Below are 19,091 nucleotides of genomic sequence, written 5' to 3'. Positions count from 1 at the left end.
TTGAAATGACTTTTAAATCACGGGCTTTGAATCTTCTTTACAAAAAGAAGACAATGCCCACTTAAAAATAGGCATGGATAAGAAACCATTAGAAAAAGCTTAACCCATGGGAAAGAAAGAGAACCTACTATAGGGATAAGCTTTTTTGATCTTTTTTATAACTCTAAATTATTAAAATAAAATAAAATTATAAATATCTTTGGAGTTTCTCTAGAGTTAGAATCTAGCTTTTTACTATAGTGGTGTGGCACTTATGGGTTTTACAGTTTCTTAATGGGAGTAATTGCTCTCCCACTCCAACAAAGATTGAGTCTCTTTGAAGTTAAGAGGGAAATGCTATTCTACTTATATTTTTATATTAATAATTTATCGATGATCAATAAAATACCGATACTTATATTGCTAATATTAACAAGGATATTGATAATTTTGAGCAAACAAATAAAGTTGTTTTGATATGTTATTTTTAATAATCGGATTTTCGTCGGGATATAATCAAAGGCTCAAGTACATTCCCTTTTTTTTTTTTTTTATGAAAAATGGAAAAATTTTAATTTTTTTTGGGGTTAAATATTCTAAATGTTAAAGAATATTTGAGTGCCCTCTCCAAGGGTACAAGGGAAGTAAGATTCAACAAAGCCACTCAGTGACAGCAGATGAGGCAACCCTGACTAAAAAACAAAAGGAATCATGACATTATTGTATTGAACTCATTGGTAGTCCAAGGGGGTAATGAATCTAATCCCAATTATAAAATCCACTGACACAATATTTTGATTTTTAATTTTCATTTCCTACACATAAAACAAAAATAAAAATAAAAATAAAAAGAGACCCACTCCATGAAATGGGTCACATTATTTTAAATGTGGGTGGGGCCAAATTTGAGGGATCACCCTAAGATCTGCTCCTCTTCCCAACATTGTCTACTTCAGGTGGTTTCAGAGGCCAAGTGACTCATAATATTCCAATATCAACAGACAAATAAATATCTTTCCATAGCTTCCATATATTTCAAAATATGTAAATTTACCCACATATGATATGATATGATAGTATATATAAATCTATGGACAACACAGAAATAAATGAAGGCAGCTTTATATGACAATTACGTGACAGATTCTGAAACTATTTTTGTCACCTTATGTCCATGATGCTATTTTTTTGTTTTTCTTTTTGTTTTGGCATGTTGGGGATTGCATTCTTTACCTTGAGTTGTTTCTTACTGTGGACAGCATGTGAATGGAAATTTTAATATTAAGATAAATAGCTATTTAATAGAGTAAAATTATTAAAAATCATTCATGTATGTATGATACATGCAATAATGTAGATGGGAATAAGGTAATTTGTTATTGATTAGTTCAATGATATAACATCATTTTTGCATTTTAGGAAAATTTTTTTTGAGTGTTTAATGAAATTTAGAAAATGTTTTTGAAAAATTTAAAATTATTTATGATATTTTATGTAAAAATAGATTATAAGTAATTCTCGTAAAGAAATAAAACAATTCATACACAAATATAAGAGTCTATTGGTCGTGTGATTAAAAAACTTTTTTTTTTGTTTTTAAAAACAAAATGGAAATATAAAAAAACCATAAAAAATAAATAAAGTTGAAAATGATATCATTTTTTATTCTCTCTTCACCATCTAATATCAATGTTGAAAATCTTTAAATATGATCTTCATTTAAATTATACGTGTTTTTTTAAATTTATTTATTTATTCTAAAATTATTCATTAAATAAATAAATTCTAAAACTATCTATATTTGATACATAAAAATTATTTTTAAAAATAATTTATTAAAACAATTTTTTTGTTCTTGAACTTAAAATCAGTTTTTTAAAACAAGATTTTGAAAATATGGCCACCCGGGCCCAACTCTCTCAAAATAAGTTATAAAGACATTCTAAATTATCCACAATTTGTCAAACATTAAGCCAAAAATTGATGCTGTAAACTGCATTGGATTCTATTTTCTTAGACGATGCCCACGGCAGGAGTAGGCCAAGGTATAGCCAGGTAAGACCCCTAATTTGGGGTTAAAGAAGAAAACATTTATTTAAGCTGTACAATTTTGTCTCACACAATGTCGTTATATCAATTTGATGATAATGGGTTGGGAAAGTATATTCCACCCAACTAATAAGTAGGGTAGTTCCAAAGTTTGAGAAAAGAAATGTATTATAAAAGGGAAATAAAAAAACAATGAGAAAGACAGAAAGCAACAAGTTTGGGACCATATTGAATGCAAATGAGGAACCACTGGCTCTATGCTATGCCAACACTAGGGAAGAAGTACACAGTGTACCACTCTTTCTCGCCTACCAAACAAACCTACCACAAGAAAGAGGAAAATTCATGAGAGCTGAAAAGGTGAATGTTACTAAGGATAAAAGATGGATTTTCTTTTGGTTTCAGTGGGTTTTTTTTTTTTGGTAGTTTCTTTCACCATTTAGCTAATGAGATTTAGTCATGGAAAATATTGAACTGTTCCATTGCATTTGGGTTCATGAGAAGGGTCCAGCCTGTCTTACTGTTTGGCAACATCTCTTGTTTCAAAGGAAGAGAGAGAATGAACACATCATTATTAGATATTTAACTGGGAAATACAGACAGTTAAGCAAACCTAAGGCTGGTTATAACAAAGGAGAGTTAACTAAAAAAAGGGATAATAATGAAGATGAAAAGCTAACGACCGTTAACCAGAGGACTAACGGCGGCTTCCTTGACCGGACTCGGTGGGAGACTGGACTTCCCCGAAGCAACAAGCCGTTGCACAAACCTTTCGATTCTCTGTCCGTTAGTCTCCGTCAACAACCGCTTCCCGCCAAACGGCAACGATTCCACGCCTCTTTCCTTCAACACCTCCTCCGCCATTCTCGGTCCCACTTTCTGTATGCCGAAACCGTTCGCCTGCAATTTAACTCCTTCCTTTAGTCACAGCTAGCCGAATTACAAATGGAAATAAAAAGAAAAAGCGAGACAATGAGACCTGAATCATTGATATGATCTATTTGTTGTACTGCATTTTGTGAAGAGACTGGACTGAGTATTAAGCAGATACGAGTGGCAAAGAATGAATGGTATTTCTGAAATTCAAAGCTTTTATTCCTTTTTTTTTCGTCCTTATTTTCCTACATTTTCTCAGGAAGCAAACACAGATTTGATTCGAAATAAAATATACCTGAATTCTGACGTAGTCGGTACGGTTCCAGCAGAAGGCGTTCCCTAGCATCTGGTCTACGGTTTCCGAAACTCCGTCGAGAACAATGTCGACAACGGCAGACGTCGAGCACTCGCCGTCACGACGGAGTCGCCAGCGAGACGGATCGGTTAGCGAACCGTTACCCAACGACAGAACTAGCAGGTCTTCTACGCCGTTAACGGATGGGAAGTCGCGCTTGTTGTGGAGGACATGAGTGACTGCCGCGGCAGTGGGATTATTCATGACGAGACCCCCGTCGACGGCAGAGCAAGAGGTTTTTCCGTCAACCGACGTCAACGAAAACGGCTTGAACATGCTCGGAGTGGCCGTCGTGGCACGGCAGACCTTCCAGAGCTCGAAATCAAAGCTAGGGGATTCGGACGCGTCGGCTCGTGAGAAAACAAACGGTGCAGCGCTGTTGAGATCAAAGCAAGGGACAAGGAGAGGCTTACAAGTATCCTTCAACGTTAAAACCTTCCCATCCTCTCTCCTCAACGCCTCCTTCAACACCTTATCCATACTCCTCCCGGAGAACCTCCGGCTCCTGCGAAAGACCCCAACGTGCTTGATCTTAAACATCTCACACTGCTTCTCCGTCAGAAATCTAACAGCTTCTTTAGCGCTAAACAATGGCCGCCCAGAACCGTCATCCGCAGTGAGCATTGCAGCAAAAACAGCACCGATTCCGGTACCAACAACGACATCGAAGAAATCAACAATGCGAGAGTGCGAATCGCCAGTCTTGAGTTGGATCTGGTCTTCAAGGTGAACCAAGGCGGCTGTGGCAACAACGGCGGTGGTTCCGCCGCCGTCGATGCTGAGAACTCTAGTCTTTTTACTACCTTCGCAGTGAGACAGCCATTTCTGCTCAAGTTTGGAGAAGATCTCCAGCGTCACCTTGCTCAGCTCCATGCCGCGTAACACCTCTGTTTGGACAGCGAGAAAAAGAGACGAAACAGCAAAGAAAAATCAGTCTCAGTTATAGAAGCCGTGAACAACGCTATCGATCACACTTTCTCGCTGTGAGGCATTAATGGCGGAAAATTTCTCAATTTCTCTCTCTTAAACAGACACACTCCCTCCCTCTCTCTCTCTCTCTCTCTCAAATTTTGCAAGGTTGCGATTAAAGCAGGAGTGAAGATGCCTTTGAGTGTCTGTGTATTTATATAGTGGCAATTTTTGTGTTGTAAATATTTTTTTAACACCAGAGTCTACGTGTTTCTGCTGTCCACGCACGTGCATCAGCGCGTGTTCTCCTCGGGTTGTGGGCAGCGCCATTAACGGCTTTTTAGTCGCTTCGCTCTTCCTAACAAATCTTTTGTTTTTCCGTGTTTTTAACTTTTTTCTTTTACACCTTTTCCTGATGTCTGAGGATTTTGTCATTTTTATTTTTGCCATTTTTTGGAATTTGAGGAATAAAATTTTTACACTAATATGTTTTTTTTTTTATAAAAAAAAATCATCTTTTAATATCTTTCCAAATTTCTTGACTTTTAAAATAAATTTTATCTTCCATTTTGAAAAAAAGAAAAAAGAAACTAACCAAAATCAGTTTTAATATTTTATTTAATCTTTTTATAAAATTTTAAAAAATAAGTGAAATGAATTTGAGAAAACATGAAAAATAATTAACTTTAAAACAAATTTTAATTTTCTTCTATTTTTATTTTTATTAATATTTTCCTTCAAAATTATCACGAACCAAATAAAAAATAAGGATAAAAAATAACAAAAAAGTTAAAAGATTTTTCCTTAGATAATTTTTTTAATAATTTAATTCTTCATCTCTTAAAAACATCCCCAATCAAACAAGAAAAACAATTTTAAAAAATTTCCTACGTTTTTTATTTCCTTATATATTTTTTTCAAATTTTCCTAAAAATCAAATATAACCTTAATTATTCACGGAGAATGAAAATTTAACTGCTCTCCCTTTTGAGCCTCTTTGATATCCATTCATTCATTCATTGATGCTGCAAAGTTCTTTGCAATTAAAGAATGGTGTCTTGCCAGCCTTTGAAGTGGGAGCTCACCATTTTTGTGTATATTTTGATGCTCTAGAAATGATCCAACACTTCCATAGTCAAATTGAATGTACCTTTCTATTGTGGGAGATTGCTCATGGACCAACACAATACCCTCCTCCCTCTCTCCTTCTCTCCAAATCTATGGGTTAGTTAGGAGAAGCATAAAAGTGGATTGCCTGCATTGACTTTTTCTTAATTAAAGGAAATTTTTTCCTTAAATTGTAGTAGAAAAGGAGACCCAAGATTGAAGCATCATAGGATTCTAAAATGAAGAGCATCATTTCATTAGAAAGAGACATTAAATTAAGCATTAATTAACACTAACTTGGCTGGCTAAGATAGGCTAGAATTTCATTACTCATGTCCGTCCTTAAAAGGATCACTTGGCCTTCCCATTAATTCATTATAAAAGGATCACTTGGCCTTCCCATTAATTCATGATAAGAAAGAGACATCTTCTCTTATATTGAATGTACTTCATCGATTTTATAATTTCTAAACAACTCTTAGGTGGTGTTTGTTTTTTAACTGAATGAAAAAAAGTCAAAATATTTAACTTTTTCTATTTCGTTAAGAGTAACTTGTTGACATCATCTAACATAACTAAAGTGAACTTGTTACCTATAGGTTCAGTTTAGTTATGTTAGATGATGTCGTAAACAGGTTATTTTTAGTTAAATAGAAAAAGCTAAATATTTTGGTTTTTTCTATTCAACCAAAAAACAAACACCATCTTAGTCATTCTCCTAAATACATTAACAAGTAGTTTTCAAGTTAAATTCATAAATTAATTAATTATAAATATTATTAATTTTTATAAATAATTAAATTCAATATTCTCCTAGTAAAAAAGACAACTCATTCAACAGGACTTTTAACTCAAGGAATCTAGAATGTGAAGACGTAAAAGACCATTTCACTGATGTGGATGACTCACACCAACCCCCTTTTCACTTTATTTAGTAACAAAACCAGAAACAATGGAGTTTATAATTGGGGAAGATTCACCCACCCCATTTCAGGATTCTTCCTCCAAATGTTGCTGCATTGAAATGTACATCTTACAGACCATGCTTGCTCTTTATTAACATAAGCCCATCAATCCACCCACTGACAATACTGAATAATCTTATAGCTTTTTCCAGTAGGAGGGTCCTCCCTTCTAAGGCAGCAAAATTCAAATTAATTCACTAACACAATTCAAATCCAGCATGTTTTTTGTGAATTTAGATTAAATATGATCGAGTTTAAGTCACATTTGTGTTGTGTCTATAGGTATAACGTCTTTAATAAATAAGTTGTTTTTTGATCAACCTGTGTACTCGTTGATTAACCTAATTATAACTTCAAAATACGACACGAGGTAACATTTAAATTTATGTTTTTGACAGAAGCACAATTCACTAATACCAATGGCCATCCTTCCTCTCTTTTCCCTCTTCCCCCTCCTTCCTCAGCCTTAATGCTGAGGGAATCGATTGACGACTGATTTGTTGGAGTACTTGTACAGTTGTACCTGAATGACAATGAAGAATGGATAATATTTTTTTAATTTATTATTTTTACTCAAGTTGACGTTTGGGGGAAATATTGTTGTACAGCTTTGGAAAGAAGAAGAAGAAGAGGAGGAGGAAGAAAGAGGAAAAAGGCTGATTCTTTGCCATTGGTGGTAGCATGGGATGGTGGGCTTTTGGTCTGATGGTACTCAACTGGTTCAAAATGTTTGATATTATTGTCCTCTATAATAGACTGACACATCTGATCAGTTGATGTATGTGAATCTCTTTCCATCTGCTACGAGGGATATGCATGTCTGTTGGAGATAAGGCTTCAAGCCTACAACCTAATAATTTAGTGTAGCCTGAATAATATTTTTGTGCCAGTGGGAACTTGGCTTTATGCCCCCAGAGTTTCTTCCCATATGGGGATTATGATGAAGGTAGAACAATCCTTTCATATCCCATTATTGTAACTTGTAATATATTCAAATTATAACGTTATTTAGTATTCCTTGGTTGGTTAATTTGGATTTCAATTTAGCTCTTTTTTTAATCTTTATATGCTACCCAAACAGAGTCTTAAATAAATTTGGAAGTAAGATATTCTAAATGGAAATACACTCATGTGAGTTGGGTCAGGCCAAGCTCCAACATTTATAGAAGTGGATCAAGATCATCCTCTATCAAGAAGTTGTGACAATATGGTTAGTGGGTGTTTACTGGAATGGAGTTCAACTGCTTTTGTTTTCAAAAAGCAAGAGAAACAATTCCAATGTGCCAAAGAAACATGGACAAAGCATTTGTTTTTTACTTTCAAAAAGCAAGAGAAGCAATCCTTTCCCAACTCAACCAAGAGCTTGACGAGAGGCCCATTGGGCAAAACCCTGGCCCAAGTACAGCAAAGCCCATCATCATGCATGATCAACAAAAACACAGATGGTAGGTTTTGTGTTGAAATGAAATTTGGAACTAATTCTAAATCCAATCCACCCATCATCCATTGAAAATGTGGAGAAATGGCCTTCTATTTCATGTACAAGCTCTAAATGGCTTGAAACATAGTTAAGTAAACTAGCTCATCAATATGTAAAAACTCCAAACTAAGAAAACAAAAGAATGAAAATACTCAGCAGAAGGCTAACACACTAAACCAGGGCGACCTCCTTAATAAGCAAAAGCAGTGACTACAAAAGCAAGAACCGCCATGGAAGGACCAAGCAGCCCCATGGAAACATGGAGAGATGAAGCAGGGCTTGGAGCCGGGGCAGGTGCAATCCCCCAATATGGTGCCGGGGCAGGTGAATTTCCCCATGATGGTGGTGGGGAACTTGGTGTTGGCCAGGCAGATGGAGATGGAGACGGACTACTTGGCCATGGTTTGGGACTGGGGCTGGGGCTGGGGCTGGTGATGGGACTGGGGCTGGGACTGGGACTGGGACTGGGGCTGGTGATGGGACTGGGGCTGGGGCTGGTGATGGGACTGGGGCTGGGACTGAGACTTGGACTTTCAGGAGGGTGTGGAACCCTGATGTCAACCTTCTGTCCTGCTTCGCAGTGGCCTGGGATCCCACAGAGGTAGTAGAAGTGGCCATATTTTGAGATGGTGATTGAATCGTTGCCGGTGGCGAATGTGGCGATCGGAGCTGTTGCGTTGCATGACTTGAAATTGTCGTGAGTCACTTGCAGCACATTATGATATTGATTGCTGTACTCAAAGACTGAATGCACACAAGAGTATTAGTTCCCATTTGTAGTAAAATCAAAGCCAATTGGCACCAAAATTCTACAAAAGTCCATTTTATGCATATTTTTTAGAATCCTGTAATGGGCTTACCATTTTGATCCCCATTTTGGTACTAAGTACTAACATCCCCTAAATGGGAAAGTGGATTCCCAACAGCCAAACATGGTACAAATCAGTTATGACGACATGGTACGAATGGGAGGTCCAGGATACAGACTTTTCAATGGGGACAATGTACCCAGAAACAAATGAGACTATTCTATATCATGGATCTAAGCCTAAGTTTTCAGAACAATGACTCGTCTGATATGAGTAAGCCCACAAGCACAAAGTCAGAGAAAAACTAATTATCAAGACAGAATTCCATACATGCAATGACTGCTTTAATCTTGGCCATTGGACCATTATGTTACGCGTCGAACCATCTCAAAACGGCACCATTTGCGCAACTGGACTCTCCACTTCCCAACCATCACAAGGCAATACCGTAATACGCATCAGATTGGAAGTGGAATTTTTCAACTCACGCCCTAAGGCCACCCCCAAACACGCCCTAACGCCAAACCCAGATGGAAAGGCCCAAAGCCTTTTTTGATGAATCAATGCACAGAAACCATACTGATAAATTCAGAGGCTTTCTCACGCTAACAGGAACAGTTACTAGTAAAAACGAAAAATAAATAAATAATTATGCTATTAAAGTCCCAAGTTTTTTTTTTCTTTCCGGATTTCCAGGAAAATATTGCGTTTGTTTGGCTTGATAGAAAATAAAAAATAGGAAGATAATACGGTGAGAAACACAGTAAACTAAACCAAACCCAACTCTTTTGATCCCACATTCCGAAGAATAAGCAACGAAAAAACAACATGCAAAATTTAAACAGGAACCAGAAAAAGGAAGACGAAGAGGAAGATGCGTACTAATGGTGTCTCCTACGACGAAGTCCTTAGTCTGAGACCACAGGGTGTAATTAACTTTCCCGATGGTCCAGCCAGTAGAGTCACCCACGTGGTAGACAGTAGCCGCAATAGAAACCTCACACAGAGCCATGACCATCAAGAGAGCCGCTAAAATCTTGGCGAGAGCCATGACTGAACCAGAGAGAAATCCGAACGAGGTTGTGAAAGGTTACAGAACGTTAGCGTGGATATATATAACAGCGCTGGTAGAATCTTACCAGTGGTTTTGGAAAGAAAATAATTTCTCAGGACTCAATTTTGGAAAACTATTTCCCGTTTCCCACAATTGTCCTACTTTCTCGTAATAGAGCGTTTACGTGTGGAAATTAAGATGTCCACCACTCCTCGGAATTCATCTCCACCGTCCATCTCTAGATCTGTCAAATTCTGACGACTATCTTATGTCAGATTCTGACGGTTATCTAGGATCAGAAAATCTTTTCCTTTTATTTTTGAATTAGCAGGTCGTTTGATTGGTTTTTCCTTTCCCAAGTTTTTCTCTTTTACTAAAATAAACGAATAATTTTTTTTTAAATTTGGGAATTTATCTCACCTTTAATGTTAAAAACTGAAAAAAATTTCAAATTTGAAATATGAGAATTATCGTCTTTAACGTTATGATAGGATGATGTTAAATACCATAAAAGACTTGACTTATCGAAACAATAATTGATTTTATAAGGAAACGTTCAAAAAAGTCCAATTCAATTATTATTCTTTTTATAATTTGATTTTAAAAAAATAAATTTTATGATAAATTTGAAATATTTTAAATGTTTAAATTTATGGTCGATGACAAATTTTTTCATTATTGTATTTTATAGGATTAACTCGAGATGATTGGTTTTTCATATCTTAATTTTTTAAAATAATTTAATTTCTAAAAATAATGATTTTAATAATTGGCATTAAAAGCCATGCTTTGATGATCATTAAAAAAACATTGTGAAATAAGTTTTTAAAATCTTTAGAAAATAATTTATTATTACCATAATAATATTTTATTATTATATATTTGATAGTGATTTTATGAAATGTTTTTAATTTGAAAAAATAATTTTTAATGTATTTTTAAGAATAATTGATAGATGATTCACAATTTTCGATAAATTGCTTCCACTAAAAATACTTATAAAAAAAATATTGCCAAATATATTCCAACTCATTTTTATTTTATTTTTATAAAATTCATTTATATTATATTTATTAGCATACATATACCTTTCTTTATAGATATCATTGAAAGAAAAAGAAAAGTGATAATGTGGAATTTAAGTCAATTAAATATATAAATATTTTCTTTTCCAAATTTTAGAAACAAAACATATGTTTCCAACCAAATTTATGGGAATATTCTTGGTGATTCACGTAGGTATCCAATGGATTAAGCCAATTAATTACCCGTCTTTGTGTATTATATATATTGAAATAAGTCTAATGTTTGTTTGAAAAGTAAGAGAATAATTAATTTAAATTTATTTATTAGAGAAGAGCGATATTTTCAATATTTTGAAATGTTCTTTTGTTATTATAAAAGTTAAAAATTAAGACTACTTTTGGTTATCGTGATAAAAGATAAAAATTGTAAAAAAAAATGATTTTCTTATATTAGGTTTCAATAGGGAATACTATCAAATAAAATATGTAATTAAAATTAGTTAGAAGTTTATATATTTTTAAATTATTTGATATTTTCATAAAAAGGGAAAAATAATTTAAATAAGTTTGATGTAGTATAAAATAATAATAAAATTTATATTTTATTTTTTTTACTTTTTTACTAATTAGAAGTTATACCAAACAATATTATAGCCAAAAGCTTTAAAGTAAATAAACAAATGTACAAATTCTACATAATGAAAGTTCATTAGCCCGAAACTATGCACAAATCTACCCAATAAAAAAATAAAAAAGAAAAATCAAAAAAAATAACAAAAAAAAGAATAAAAATAAAAAAACCAAAAATAATAAAGATAAAAAAAAAAAAGAACAAAAAAAAAAAAAAAAAAAAATAAAAAAAAAAGAAAAAAAAAAAAAAAAGAATAATAAAAAAACTAAAAGGAAAATAAAAAAAAAAAAAATAAAAAAAAAATAAATAAAAACAATAAAAAAAACAAAAAAAATAAAGAAGAAAATGTAATACGAAAAATAATAAACATGAAATAAAAAATAAAAAATAAAAAAAAGAAAAAAAAAAAAAAAATAAAAAAATAAAAAGAAAAAAAATAAATAAAAAATAAAAAGAAAAAGAAAATAAAAGAAAAACAAAAATAATAAAAAAAATAAAAAAAAAAAGAAACAAAAAAAATGAAAAAAAAAAAAAGAATAAAAAAAAAAACAAAAAAAAAAAAAGAAAAAAAATAAAAATAAAAAATAAAAAAAATATAAACAAATAAGAAAAAAAAAAATAAACAAAAAAAAAAAAAAAAAAGAAAAATAGAAATAGAAAGATATAACAAACAATATTATAGCAAAAGATTAAAGAAATAAAAAAAATAACAAATAAAAAATGAAAGATCAATAGCCGAAAACTAAGCACAAATAAAAAATGAATAGTTCATAACCTAAAACTATATATAAATTTATATATATATATATAAAAACAGTTCATAACCTGAAGTTATGTATAAATTTAAATATTTTATTGATTTGACAAAATAATTATGGCCTCAAGCTATGAAAAAATATTAACTTTTAATTTATTTTAATTATATTGTGTAACTAGAAGTTATACATAAATAGTTTGTAGCATGAAGCTATGTACATATTTGCATATTTTCTTGTTTTGACAAAATAATTATAACTCAAAATTATGAAAAATATTGACTTTTAATTTTTATTTTGTACTCACTTATTTTTCACAACATGAATTATGGAAAACAATTTTTATTAACAATTGTTTAATAGCCAGAAGTTATGCATACAATTTCTAATTCTCTTATATAACCATAAGTTATACAAAACAAAATTATCAATAAACAACTATGTACCTAGAAGATACATATTTTTTTAAATTTTGTTATATAAACATAAATTATATAAATATTATCATTCATAACCCGAAGTTATGAAAATAAGAAAATTAATATTCTTTGTGCTAATAAAAGATTATGCCGAAGTTGTTAATATGTACTTTCTTATAGCAAAAAGTTATAGAGAACAAAATTGTTAACTAACAATTTTATACAATTTTATGAAATTTATATAACCAAAAGTTATAATGAAATATATTATAGTTTGAAACTATGATAATAAGCATGTAAATAATATTTACATATTATCAAAATATTAATATTATGCATATCAAGTTATACAAATAGGTTAGTGTTTGATAGTTTTTATGAACCTCCTATTATTATATGTTATACTATTATTAGTATAATTTTTTTTACATATAAATGTGGAATTTTGGATTGCATGAAAGTATGATATTTTTGTATTAGAAGTGATCGTTTGGAATATTTTTTTTATATTCTAATTGTTTAATACACAATAATCTTTTGATTTAGAAAATTGAGATCATTTGGATACATGTGAAATATATGACTTGGTCATATGATTAACAAATTGATTTTGTATGTCAAATTTCTTTAAGACATGTTTTTATGAATATTAAAAAATTTTGAGTTATATAAAAATAATATATATTATTGCTTGTTGCCACAAATGATATTTTTATCAATGCAATAATTTCATTTTCCAAAATAATTTTGAAATTACAATAGGATCAACTATTGTTCTCAATATATTATATTATATCTTTACATATTTGTTCAAATGGGTCTGTGGTACTTCAATTAAAGTTTCGAGACAACAAGATGCTTTAAATCATGATATGTTCTCTTGAAATTTTGATTTATGAATTATTTTTTACACATTGATTTAGATCATAATAATATTTTGAATAAAATTATTGATCTATCATTACAATTAGTTTGATTATTGAAATACTTCATTGTTATTTCAAGTATAAATTGCTCCACACTTACAAAATCAAATATGTGAGATTATTTAAGAAATATATAACTTTAAATTATCTTTTCATATTTGTTGTATTGTGTTATATATGCTCTTATTGCTTTTACACGGGTTATTAAGTTAAGTCATCATCAATGACTAATATTTTTTCATTGATTTTAACTATTTTTCTATGATAATATTTCTTTAAATCTATAAAGGCGAGGTTTTTATGACAATGTTTTATGACTTTTTATTTTGATGAAACTCTTGTCTCATTAATTGCACAACATTGATGACAAACAATGTTAATACTATATCAAGTGATAGAAACCTGATTAAAGGCTCCAAAAGAGCTTATACCATGTCACTACTAGTATTTGATTCCATGTGAATGACACTTTATACTATACTAGATCCAGAAGAATCTTGTAAGACCAACTTGGTCCCCCGGGGTAAAAGGTCGTATGGATATACATTATAAAACCAGAAGTTTTTATTTAGTAACTAGTTTACATATATACTTAAAAGGTAGAATGACATATTGTGCGGATTACCATTTTAATAAGACAATTTTCTCGTCGTTAGGGGGAGAAGAGTCAGTTCTAGAAGAACGACATGAAATTATTTAGAATGCATTGACTTTGACTTATCTTGATCCTTGTACTAATCAATGTGAATTGGAAGTTCAAAATATTATTTATTTGCAAGAACTTGCAAATCAACTACCAAATGCTTTCATTGATGTAAGGAAAGTGACAAAAATTATTTTCACTGACGTAGAATATTCCAGTACGAATTGATGTCCCTGAAGAACAATTAAATAATGCGTTGATATCCCTAAAGGATGATTAAATAATGAGTTGATGTCCATGAAGGATACTTAAATAATGAGTTGATATCCCTAAAAGACAATTAAATAATGAGTTTAAGGCATGTTTGAAGAGTGGTAGACCTTGAAAAGGCAAACACATTCCTTAGAAGAGGATAACACAATGAAAGATATATGAAATGAGGCACTCTTGAAGAAGTTATATATAAAGTGAGTTATTAAAATGACTGGTCAGTCTCAAGCAGTCCCTAAAGAGGCATAATTTAAACAAGTAGCCCTATGAGAGGCATATGTTTTACAATTAGCTCCTGAAAAGGTACAAGTACCTGATATTGATGATATCTCAATTATTTACTTACATATGGAGAAAAAAGAAGATTGAAATACTCTTGTCATTGACAATATATTTTCTTTCTAAATAGTTATTGACATTATTAGAAATGATGAAGATCCCAAAGTAGAAACTATGAATGAATGTCAACACAAAAAAAGATTGGCCAAAGTGGAAAGAATACATCCCAAAAAAACTAGACTCATTAGAAAAATGAGAAGTATTTGGATCTGTAGTCCAGACATCTGAAGTTGTCAAACTTATTGGATATAAATGAAATTACGAGATATAAAACGTGACTTATAGCTCAAGGTTTCCTACAGAAACCTAGTATTGACTACGAGGAAACATATTTTCCTATGATGGACGCAACCATATTTAGATATCTAATTTGTTTAACAATCTTAGAAGGACTGGATTTGCATCTAATGGATGTCGTTATTGCATATTTATATGGATTTTTAGATAATGACATACATACATGAAAATCCCTGAAGGATTTCAAATGCTTTAAGCAACTAATTCAAAACATTGTAGCATATACTTAATTAAGCTATAAAGATCTTTGTATTGATTAAGCAATCCAAAGACATGTGGTACGATCAATTTAATATTTGAAGTGAGAAGTATGTATGTATTACCTTATTTGTCTATGTATATTCATTATGTTGAATATTTGCAATTATTAAAGTATATGTGGAACATTGAATTTTGTTGGAACTCCTAAAAAGCTTACAAAAATAGTCGACTATTTGAAATGAAAGATCCTAGAAAACAAAATATTACCTCGGCTTGCAAATCAAGCATTATTCAAATAGCATATTGTGGACCTCGCATTTTCGATTGCTCGATGCGTTTCCCACTCGATGGCGAGCTCGATTTTTATTTTGAAAAATTGATTTTTATTTGATTAAGAAAAATGACTTGGAGTCGCCACTTATTTTTGTTTTATTTTTAAAGGGTAAACAAAATAAGAAAGAAAAACCCTAAGTGTGACTCCTAGTTTTGGAAAAAGTTGGTCTACGAAAAACCGGATAGGGTTCGGGGGTCAGGTTACTTATCGGGAAGGTACGGTAAAGACCGTAGCACCCCTCTAAGTCCCTAAAGTCGGGTCTCTACTAATAGACTGAAGCTGACGTGGCAATCAATGAGGGAATCGATGAATACTCAAATCGATCATGCACAATATGAGAAGCAAAGCATGTATAAAGAATGAGCAAAATACGAATAGATGCGTACCTGGGCGGCAATCTTAAATGCGCTGAGTCCTCAACCGAGGATAATACCACTTGCTTTCTGCTCACTCTTTTCAGACGCCTCTCGTTTTCTCCTTCAAGCTCCCTTCTTCTCTAGCTAATCTCCTCTAAGCCTTCCCTCCGTCGCAGCCTAAAACTCCCGGAATCCCCTCACTCTCTTCTCTTTTCCTCTGTTTTTCCTAGCTTCTCCTTCAGAAAGAAGACTCCTCTCCTCTGTTTTTCCTAGCTTCCTCCTCTCAACTCTCTCCCTCTGATTTTTCTCTGTAACTTTCTCTTTTTTTTTTCTGGTGACTTTCCTTCCTCTCCTCTTTCCAGATATCTCCCTCTAGCTCTCTGTTCTCTCTCGAAAACTCTAACTCTCTGGTTCGTCCTCCCTCAGTCTCTCTCAGCTATCTCTCTAATCGAAACCCCCTTCTCGACTCCTCCCTCTGCTTCCCCCCAAAACCCTTTGCTCTCTTGCCTTTTTCTCTCGACCTGCAGAAACAGCCACCCAAAAAAAACCCCTCCACTACTCTGCAGCCTGCCTCTTTCTCAAAATATCTCTAACGGACTCTGAAAAGCACTCCCTACTCCAGCTGCCAGAGACGCTCCTCCATTAACGGCTTCCAGATTCCCATGCAACGTGTCCCCTTTTGATTGGCTTCCCAAACCACTATTATGATTCTCTCATGGCTTCTCAGGTGTTGACACGTGGCTGACCAAGGCTCTTCCACATGGTAAAATTGAGCTGCAAGGTAGGAATGACCTAAAAGGGGGTCTACACATATTAGTCCATCAATCGACATATATAGAGAAAATATTAAAACGATTTTATATGGACAAATCACATTTAGTCAATTCATGCATGGTTATTCATTCACTTGAAGTGAACAAAGACCCATTTCATCATAAAGAAGAAAATGAAGAATTGTTTGGTCTAGAAGTACCATATCTTAGTGCAATCGGTGCACTAATGTATCTTGCAAATTGTATTAGACCAGACATAATATTCTCTGTCAACTTATTAGCATGATACAATTCTGCCCCAACTAAAAGGCATTAGAATGAGATTAAACATATATCATGATACCTTCGTGGAATAAGTGACATGAGCTTATATTATTCAAAAGAATCAAAATCACAATTGATTGGGTATGTAGATGTAGGATATCATTCAGATCCTCATAAAACTCGATGTCAAACGGGATATGTCTTTACTTATGGTGGAACGACAATATCTTAGAGATCAGTCAAGCAAACAATGGTAGCCACATCTTCAAATCAATCAGAAATTCTTGTAATTCATGAAGCAAGTTATGAATGTGTATGACTAAGGTTAATGATCCAACATATACAAGAAACATGTGGACTACCTTCCATCAAAGGCAATGCGACCGTGTATTGCACAAATTAAAGGAGGATTCATCAAAAGGTGACAGAACTAAGCATATCCCCCTTAAATTCTTTTATACTCGTGAGCTCCAAAAGAAATGTGAGATTGATGTTCAACAAATTCAGTCATGCAATAATCTAGCAGATCTATTTACAAAGGCGTTGCCTTCTACTACATTAAAAAAGTTAAGGTATAACATTGGAATGCGAAGATTGAGAGATCTACCATTTGAAATGTTGAAGAAATCATAATCATGTTTATATGAGGGAGAGAATGCTAATATGGATATATTGCACTCTTTTTTCACTCGTCCAGGTTTTGTCCCATTGAGTTTTACTGATAAGGTTTTTAATGAGATAGTTACCATATTCTTATGATCATCAAAGGAGGAATGTTAGAAAATATGAGAATTTATCGGATTATGGGAACTTGTGGGTGATAATCCATATTAATGTATATCTCTTTGTGACTCCCTATAAAAGGGAGATACCTCTAATGAAAATCAATTCTATTATTTTCCTACATTCTAATTTCTCTTTCTTTTGTTGTATATATTCACACTATTTTTAATATTTTCTTCAAAATATCCATATATTTTTATGCTATATGTTTGAGAAAAAACGTTTAAAAAAATGTAAAACTAATAAATTATTTTTATATTATGATTTACTTATTATTATATATGTATATTCTTAATAAAATCACAAATAAAAAAATCATCTTCTTTAGGTTATGTTTGATTCTCAAATAGTATCAATGAAAGAAAACAAATACAAATGAATATGGTTTTCTTATGTTTGGTTTTATTATAATTTTTTTAAATTAAATATAATTAAAATTAGTTATAAATTTATATATTTTAAAATTATTTAATTTTTATATAATTGAGGAAATAAAGTGAAATGATTTTGAAGAAACATATAAAAATAATTTCTTAATTCTAAATCTAATTTTTATTTTTCTTCATTTTTTTATTTCCCAATCAAACATAGCTTTAAAATTAAGGAGAGAGCTGCTATTTTCTTGTATGGAGTCGCTTTGGGTCACATTTTATTGATATGAATTTTTATGATCTCTTCTACATTTTTCCTCATCTCAAAGGAAGTGATATTATTTATAGGTGAAGGTAGAGAATTGAATTTTGAATTCCTTATATCTAGTTGATTAATCCAACAGATTTAGGTTTTTAATTTTAACAATTTATTTTCCAAAGGCTTTTATCATAATAATAATAATAATTTTATTATTATCATTTTTAGTCGGAGATTAGTTTTCATTTTTTAAGAAACTTATCTATAAAAGAATATCTATTTTCTTTTAATTTGAAGCACTAATTTCATAGTCTTCCAAAATTGTGCCACATGTTCAATAAGCCTAAATTTTGTTCACTCATAAAATTATAATTTTTTAAGGCTAAATTAGTGATAATTTAATACATTAATTTTTTTATTTTATTTCTATCTACAATGGGTTTATAACGTATATTCAATCATAATTTTAGAGGTAATTTTTGTTTTTAATTCACAAAAAATGTTTTTTGAACATAAATACAAATATAACTTAAACGACTCCAAACAACATATGCAAATAAATTTTTAATATATTTTTTTTTTCCATTTTTTTATTTATTTTCTTTTTATTACCTTTAAAAAAAATGGCACAAGATTTTAGTACATTCTATAGAAAATGAAAAAAAAATGATATTAAAGGTGGTATCAGCGTCCCGTCCTTTGATGACTGCATTTACTTCGTTTTATGGGAATTTTTTTGTTTTAAACGAAAAAAAAAAAAACCAAACACGTCTCTCCACTGATCTGGTGCAGAAAGATATTCAAACCGGTTCAGGGAAATCCTAATCCAGGCCCAAACTATGGCCTTGAATGCAGCCAAACG

At 31.8% G+C, this 19,091-nt stretch overlaps 2 protein-coding genes across 2 annotated transcripts; both read right to left on the bottom strand.

Annotated features, from left to right (window-relative positions):
• Positions 1-2,488: 2,488 nt before the first annotated feature.
• On the bottom strand, positions 2,489-4,366 carry LOC100263127 (probable inactive patatin-like protein 9). Its single transcript, XM_002277845.5, has 2 exons — positions 3,200-4,366; positions 2,489-2,928 (listed from the first exon to the last, which is right to left on the bottom strand). The coding sequence occupies exons 1-2, from the start codon at positions 4,130-4,132 to the stop codon at positions 2,704-2,706; spliced, it is 1,158 nt and encodes a 385-aa protein (XP_002277881.1). The 5' UTR covers positions 4,133-4,366; the 3' UTR covers positions 2,489-2,703.
• Positions 4,367-7,753: 3,387 nt separating this feature from the next.
• On the bottom strand, positions 7,754-9,793 carry LOC100240952 (blue copper protein). Its single transcript, XM_002272576.4, has 2 exons — positions 9,412-9,793; positions 7,754-8,464 (listed from the first exon to the last, which is right to left on the bottom strand). Exons 1-2 carry the CDS (start codon positions 9,578-9,580, stop codon positions 7,911-7,913), a joined length of 723 nt encoding a protein of 240 aa, XP_002272612.1. The 5' UTR covers positions 9,581-9,793; the 3' UTR covers positions 7,754-7,910.
• Positions 9,794-19,091: the final 9,298 nt, after the last annotated feature.

This window comes from Vitis vinifera, chromosome 7 (genome assembly GCF_030704535.1).
Source record: "Vitis vinifera cultivar Pinot Noir 40024 chromosome 7, ASM3070453v1".
NCBI lineage: Eukaryota > Viridiplantae > Streptophyta > Magnoliopsida > Vitales > Vitaceae > Vitis > Vitis vinifera.
The sequence above is the reverse complement of the archived record's forward strand: the minus strand, read 5'-3'. Positions and strand labels throughout refer to the sequence as shown.

What these genes read in the sequence shown, in the direction of transcription:
- LOC100240952 (XM_002272576.4), bottom strand. Translation starts at nt 9,580, where the DNA reads ATGGCTCTCGCCAAGATTTTAGCGGCTCTCTTGATGGTCATGGCTCTG. An exon ending in CGTCGTAGGAGACACCATTA is followed by an intron (nt 8,465 to 9,411) that starts GTACGCATCTTC and finishes GTGTGCATTCAG; the next exon opens with TCTTTGAGTACAGCAATCAA.
- LOC100263127 (XM_002277845.5), bottom strand. Translation starts at nt 4,132, where the DNA reads ATGGAGCTGAGCAAGGTGACGCTGGAGATCTTCTCCAAACTTGAGCAG. An exon ending in CCGACTACGTCAGAATTCAG is followed by an intron (nt 2,929 to 3,199) that starts GTATATTTTATT and finishes GTTAAATTGCAG; the next exon opens with GCGAACGGTTTCGGCATACA.